At 35.5% G+C, this 7500-nt stretch overlaps 2 protein-coding genes across 2 annotated transcripts in view; one reads left to right on the top strand and one right to left on the bottom strand.

Annotated features, from left to right (window-relative positions):
• Nucleotides 1-5308, bottom strand: part of LOC113679900 (coatomer subunit gamma-2) — a 25667-nt gene extending 20359 nt beyond the window's left edge. Inside the window, exons 1-7 of the mRNA XM_027196877.2 lie at nt 4822-5308; nt 4676-4728; nt 4500-4580; nt 2350-2421; nt 2154-2233; nt 1132-1156; nt 964-1014 (exon numbers count right to left, since the gene is read on the bottom strand). Coding sequence (XP_027052678.2) covers nt 964-1014; nt 1132-1156; nt 2154-2233; nt 2350-2421; nt 4500-4580; nt 4676-4728; nt 4822-4861 — 402 coding nt within the window. The 5' untranslated portion in view covers nt 4862-5308. The remainder of the gene's footprint in view (nt 1-963; nt 1015-1131; nt 1157-2153; nt 2234-2349; nt 2422-4499; nt 4581-4675; nt 4729-4821) is intronic.
• Nucleotides 5309-5965: 657 nt separating this feature from the next.
• Nucleotides 5966-7500, top strand: part of LOC113679905 (uncharacterized) — a 3161-nt gene continuing 1626 nt past the window's right edge. The window contains exon 1 of the mRNA XM_027196884.2: nt 5966-6229. Within this exon, the coding sequence (XP_027052685.2) occupies nt 6172-6229 (58 nt within the window). The 5' untranslated portion in view covers nt 5966-6171. The remainder of the gene's footprint in view (nt 6230-7500) is intronic.

The following is a 7500-nucleotide window of genomic DNA, read 5'->3' as shown; positions in this document are numbered from 1 at the left end:
TAAGGTGATACATTACAGTCTTTTAAAAGTTGTCTAATCTAACTTTCGAAACATAACCAGCACCTCCCTATTATTCGAAGTGGTGCACATTTAATGCAAAATCAAAAGTTTCCCCATGGGTAAACAGCCGGAAATTATGGTATCTTTGCAAATCTTTTTAATTTACTACATCTCTTGGTAAGGTTATGATGAAACATTCTAGTAGCCAATCTGGCATCTAATTTTCAGGATTTGGTCACCAAAGTGAAAAATGTAGTCACAATGGTGCCTGTATTAGGCGCAATTTCATGCCTTGCAGTGAGCCTCAGCACGATTGCAGTCTTTCCAACACTGTCATGATTAGTAGGAATTCTAACAGTTCTGCAAGTTTGGCTATATTTCTCATCATTAATGTTTTTTTTTTCTTTTTTTCTTTTTTTCGGAAAACAAAACTATAAATACAATATGAGTGTTAGCTGTTTGATTTTCATTACCATCCATACATGTAAGCTTGCACTCTAACTTGGCATGAAAACCTTCAAAACTCAGATTGCCAATTTTGTTTTCTCTTTGAGGATTGTTGTATCTGCTCACATTGTAATAACATAAATTACAGCGTTTGGCATGTTTACAAGCTTTAGTTTGGTTCTTCTATTGTTTTTTTTTTGCTGGCCCACTTGTTCCAAAATTTCACTACCCATGAATGAAAAAGAGCTAGAGAAAAGTTCAGGAAAGGGCGCACACTGTACAATTTGGCAGATGGCCTGATAACATTGGCTCAGCTCTATGCTTTGTAATCTGATAGAGCACACTCTTTCAACCAATGACAGTGTGCATTATATCCGAACTTTATTATAAATTGTACTGATATTGTAAAAAGAAATTCTGTCATGGTCAATCATAGGAGTTACAGGGTTAATAAAAATAAAGAGAACACCTTTACCACAAATGAAAATCATTAATAACAAGGATGTGTGTACTTACATCTGTGATTTTACAAAGGGCTCTGATAGCACTGGCGCGATACATATCTTCCTACAAAAAATAAGAGAAAAAATACATTACTAAATTACCATAGGGTTCATCATCAAAATGTCTAAAGCACTCTGAGAACCAAGTTGTTGTATAGAGAGTAAAATCAGAAAGTATTACCTTTCCTGTCATGTCCTTCGTCAGACTAAGAAAGAAAAACTTTTTATTAAGCAAAGGAATGAAACAACTCCTGCAAGGATGGCTAAGGGTTTTGTTTGGAAAAGAAATATTAAACCCTGTTGCACCCAAGATCTTCTTACTAATTCTCCTTACCCTCTACCATACAATTTTTATGGTGTTAGATCAGAGAATTTCATATTGGATCACCAAGCAATCCTATAGTTTATATTTTTCTTTATTCCTGTCGCTTTTCTTCCAGGTATTGTAGTGATATTGTTACAAGAAATTCTGCCTTGGTCACTAGTGGGAATTAAAGGTTTAAGAAATATTCTGAATGCTAAAACCCTCATCAGTAACAACTTGAAATATAAGATTCCCTTGAAGTTGCCAACCAGAGGTCCAACTTACAGCCATTTTAATCACAAGTTAAATTTTTGTCACCATGTTTAGGTGAATGTATGTTTGCTTGGGGAATAATGTCATTCATGAAAATAGGTTTTTATGGAGGGTCACATCCAGAGTAGAGGAAAAAAAAAGGAAAAGTTAACAATGAAAACAATAGTGCTCCCTAAAAGTTTATTTATTTTTCAGAATATTCCTTTCTGTGTCAACACATTATACAAGTCACTGAATAAATTACAGAAAGCTTCTGTTGATCAGACAATTTAACAAGAAAGTCAAGTCCAAAAAACTGCTTACAAAATATGACAAAGAAATCTATCCAGTTTCTTCACATGTCACTTCAACTAATCAACCCTTTAACTCCTAGGTCAAATTTGTAATTCTCCTTACTGTCAATTATACAATTCATATAATGTTAGTTCAGAGAGTTTAGCATTGGATCAACTAATTATCCCCAAATTGATATTTTTCTGTATTCTCATCACTTGTCCAGTTGATATTGTATTGATATTGCATGGAGAAATTCTGTCTTGGTCACTCATGGGAGTTAAAGGGTTAAGCTGAATAACATTTGTTCTCCTGTACATAAACTGCAAATATAAAATCTTCTTATCACTAACCTGCTTGTTACAATGATCACATCCTCAGCTATATTTGCTAATTCTTTTATAGCCAGGTACACCATTCTGCGAAGCATTACCTACAGAAAAAATGTTTAAACAGAGTTTTGATGTCTGATATAATGTTTGAACTAAAAATTAGACCTTGATCTTATTTTCTGAGACTAACAAATCTAAAACATCTACTCCAACTCACATCTTTTGACTGAAACAGCTTTGTCATTGCAAAGAATGCCTCTGTAGCTTCTGTTGTACCAAGATGTTGCCCCTGAAAAAAAACCACACATGCATGCTTGCATAAAGATGAATTATCTATTGTCTTTCAAATTCACATAACATAGCATAATGAATATTGCCTCTTCCCTTCTCTCTGGTCAGCTATATTTCTACAAGAAAGACAATCATGAAGGCATGCAAGTGGCAGAATATTCCACCAATTTGGGATCCCCCGAGAAAGGATGGTCCAAATGTTTTATTTATTACAGTACCACTCACGTAAATGTTAACTGCGCAGACAAATTTCATACGCTCAGACACAGAATAGTCTGACACGTACATACGATTCTTTTGTGCACATGGTAGAAAAAAATGCGCAACTCAAATGCCTTTGTTATTCAGTGCTATAAGTTTCATTTGTATTACATTGTTGTGTAAAACAAAGAAATTTTAGGTTTGAAAAAGCAGCAAGTCAACAACGGAAAATTTCCTATTTTTCCAATTCATTCATTGCTATCAGTGCTCCCTTGGATTTTTTTGCAGCGAAATGTAAACAAGTTGATGTTTACATTGTAGCTGATGATTTCTTTGAAATTTCGAACTTACCTTGATCACCTTCAAAAAATATACCATTAAAGATTGTGAATGATGTTTTATTCTACTCATTGCAATCAGCACTCGCTTCACTATTTACTCCCTAGAATGTAAACAGTTTAATTTTGCATTGCATGTGATGATTTGTTTGATCGCGGCACGCATCATAATACAATAATGAAAGGTCAAGTTACAGTAAATTACAATGTCAAAGATGAAAAAACATCCAAAAAACCAAAAATGCTTCTACCGATAACCATTCATCAGAATACTGTGCAAATGTCTGTTAATAATGTCAAGATCTTTCAAAACAGACTCCGAAGCAGAGTCAGAACAAGATATAGTTGTGACAGTTAACCACAATGTAACACAACACCATTAAAATAAGTGAGTACAACTTATTAGTCTCTGTTTAAATGGTGAGATGAATGGACCAGTTTTCAAGAACACCATGTTCACCAATGGCAAAAGCTATGAAATAAGTATTTGCACATAGGTTTCCATTCAGAATGTAACAACTGCTTAATAACAGGCGCCTTTGCTGATTCTACCAAATTACGACACACTAAGAATAAATTTATTTTGAACAAATTCCCAACCCATTGCAATGGATGTCTTTTTCATACAAAGCTATTTTGATGAAAGAATTCCATTGGAAAGTGATAAATCATTTATATATTCCAATTATGAAGTCCCATCAGTAAGAGCATATTGGGAAGGTCAGTTTGAACAGTGATTGAAACAAACAAGTTTGCTAATCGTTGGTAGCCGTGTAGCGTTCTAGTTCTATTGCATTGTAGCCTATTGCCAACAACAGAAAACAAAAAGACAAACTCTTCATACCTAACAAGGCAGATGTCTCAAGCTTATGTGCACATGTGTGATTTTTTGACATGCCCGATTTTTTTTATTTGCAATTGCATGCAATTTATGGCACATCTTATTCACATTTTTTGGTTAACGTATCGCGAGCGGTACTGTAGGTTCACAATCATGGGTCATACCAAATCAATCCTCAGTTTTTACATTAAGGAGAGTAATTTACTGCTGATTATATAAAGTATACTGCAATTTTAAAATGACTTCAAACAATCTGAATGTAATCTCTTAACCCTTTCATCCTTATAAGTGATAAACATCTAACTTCTCCTCACAATATCACCCCTGAATCACTCATTAACACCATGAGAATATAAGAAATGATCATCAACTATGGAAGCTCTTGATCATTAAACAAAATCATCTGTTTGTATCACAGGATATATATAAAGAACAGTATTGAGAATCTACATATCTATGTTAGGAAGAAAGGATCAACCCTCAGAGTCCCTAGTTCTCGACATCAATTCTCCTCAATGTCTATAACTTTCCCGGAATTTTAGCTCTGTGAATTCGGTGTTAAATGGATCGATTGTCATTATCTTTCTACTTGACAATGCACTGATATTACAATGAGAAACAACTTTATGGTCATTCGTGGGAGTGAATGTTTTACGGGGAGAAATTAAATATTCTTCCAGTTAAAAGCTCGCATACCTGGTTCAGTACGTACAGAATCTTCGTCAGAATGTGAATACATTTCCGCGGATTTATCGGGGTTTCGTTAAATGTGCGAGCCTGGGGAGACAAAGATATTTTATAGCGTAATTTTTAATTAAAAAAGACTGAGATCTAACCGAGATATAAGGAAAAACTAGACATTTCTGGCTAACCTCTTGGAGCACGGCACTCTTGTCAAGATTCTGAAACGGGTTCGACTGCGAACCTGTAACGGGCGAGGACAAAGCATGAAACTCTGATTTGCTACAAAATTGATGAAAAACTAATAGCACAGAAATCCTTTACAAAAATCCTTTACCATCTTCTTCGTCCTTCTTATCTCGCCGCAAGTACTGCATTTTACCCAAAAATTCAACCAAATCTCGACAACTCGGTGATCTTCAAAATGGAGACGTGGCAGAACAAAGCACGATGGGAAGGATTCGTGGGCTCAAGGTTATACAGCGGAGGTTTTCTCTCATTACCAGTCGCTGCTCAATCGCTGTAAAAATTACGCTGACAGGTAAAGGAGGGAGAATTTCGCAATTCAAGATCTATTTCCTCTACCTCTTCCTTTCATATGACCCGGTGGATACGTATGTGACCTTTTTTAATAGTCGTAGGATAGAATAACGTCTCCTGAAAGACTGTAAACGCACACTGAGAAATTTTTCAATGCTAAAAAATTAGACGGAATCCCCTCGGAGTTTTCAGAAAACACGCTATCATATACATACCAAATTCTTTTTTTATTCAATCCGTGACATCGGTACACTATTTGAACGAGATCTTTTCCTCTTTTATGTCTGAGCTCCAAATCAGAAAAGAAACAAGGAAAGAAAGAATGAAAAATAAGTCAATGAGTGTTGCAATTGAAACCGAAGTGCGTGTAGAAAATGCTGTAAGCCATTCATTTGTTTGCTTTGAAAGCATAAACACAGATTCAAACTTCCTGAATTAGACTTCTGCCTGTCCTTTCCGCATACCTCGCTCTTAGTGTTTGCACATCATGGTCAATTCTCTTTTCGCTTACCTTCTGTTAGGCTTATCTGTTTGAAGAAAAACCAAAAAACAGTTGCTCAATATCTTCATTAGTAACAACTGAAAAATTTTTACACGAGCGCAAAGATTCAGTTCAGAGGTACTCAGGAATTTTGGCAGGTTTTTATTTTTTCCTCTTTACTGAAAACGCCAGATTGCAATTATAAAGGACTTCCGTTTTAATAAAAGCTTATTTCTTGCGGATCTATGTCTCTGAAGAAATTTTCAGTTGAGCGTCTAAAATAATCTGGGATTGCGTTGGTTTTGTTTCACTTCTGTCTATAATTGGTCTGTAAAACTCGCGCCAATCTCTCAACCAATGAGATGCAAGACGAAAATCAATCTCGAATCTTTCAGAATATCCTTTTTAGTCTTTGCTGACGTCAAAAGTAAGCTTTAATCTCCTCTTTCCGGAAGTGCGTGATCTAAACCGCTGTCGCCAAAGGGATTACATTTATAAAGTCATTACGCCGATGTCGACTTTAATTTAGAGAGATATTTATTGAAGAATTAAGTTTTTTACGTCAAAAGGTCCACTTTGACAGATGGGCGGTTTTTTTGGATAAAACAGATGGAAAGCGCTGGATCACTGTAAAACAACTTCGCTAAAGGACGGGATCTGCACAAGATGACGCGAATTTGGACATTTGCAGTTTTGGTGTTCTGTTTACGGATTTCAAGACCAGGTAAGGGCAATTTTTATACGAGCGTAAAATCAACTGATCTTCCTCAATTTTTCAAGTGAAAATTGTTTTAATCAAAACCAACGTTGCGAAGTGTCCTTTCGTTAATATTTAGGATGCTTTCACTTGGAGAGGTCTAAATTTCTCACTGAATTTCAAAGCGGGCGAACGGGTTTGCTTTTGGCATTTCCTTCATTTTTGACTGAATGAACTCGTTTTAGAATGTCTTTTGTTTCTTTAATAACGAAGCTTTACTCCTCGTTTCTTTCTGAAGTCAACCATCTCTCTAATAACAATTTCTCCGATAATAATTAGAAACCCGTCAAGTTTCCACCGTAAACCAATTAACAGAAAAAAAACCGCCTCTTACCGCCCTAAAAAAGACCTCGATCGCTTTTAAGATCGATGACCAAAGTTGTGCATCAATTTTGTGTTTAGATCATGGGAAAGCGCCATACGTTTCTTTGGAGCCAATTATTTCATTCCAATAATTTCCATTGTCACAGAAGATCAACAGATTAAAATCTCATCATTTCCATTCTTTAAGTTTTAATTAGTTCTTTTTTCTAGGTCCTTGTTATCCGCTGCAAATATCCTGTAAATTCAGCCGCTTGGAAATAAGCGGGACACAAAGGCCAATGCCTGACTAGCGGTCTCCCTATCAAAGCGGCTCTATTCTTTTCAAAGAGCTCTATCTTTTCGCTTATCATGCACAAATCAGCTTGAATTTCATAAAGATTCATTGGCTATTATGTATACGACTGTCACATCCACTCAAAAGTGGTATTTAAAAGCGTAATTTCTCGTGTGTTTTCCTTACATTAAACCGAGATAAAATTGAGCAATGACATTGATGAAAGACGGACATAAGGGCCTTTATCATTTTTGTTCACTATAATAAAAAACTCTCTTCTAAGATCTCTTAAGCTTTTCAAGCGTATCATGGGTCTACTCTTAAACATGAATTACTAAGAAAAATCCGCTTTTATGACTCGGTCGATCAACTAGCTCCTCCGAATAGAAAATCTTGATCAGCAATTAATTGTTTATCTTTTTACACAAGTCGACCTTCATTAACTCCAATTCTAAACCCATTTAAGACAACAGATCATTTTCTTTCTTCTTCTGATCCCTAAGTAAACACGAAAAAGGAAAACATGATCTGAGCTTCGAGTGATACAGTAATCTCAGCGAATTTTTTTTTTTAATTTAGTTCTATCCTCACTGTGATAGTAATGGTGGATCCAGACCTTAAGCTAACGGGGGGGGGGGGG

The sequence above is a fragment of the Pocillopora damicornis genome, chromosome 5 (genome assembly GCF_964200805.1).
Source record: "Pocillopora damicornis chromosome 5, jaPocDami1.2, whole genome shotgun sequence".
Lineage (NCBI taxonomy): Eukaryota > Metazoa > Cnidaria > Anthozoa > Scleractinia > Pocilloporidae > Pocillopora > Pocillopora damicornis.
The sequence above is the reverse complement of the archived record's forward strand: the minus strand, read 5'-3'. Positions and strand labels throughout refer to the sequence as shown.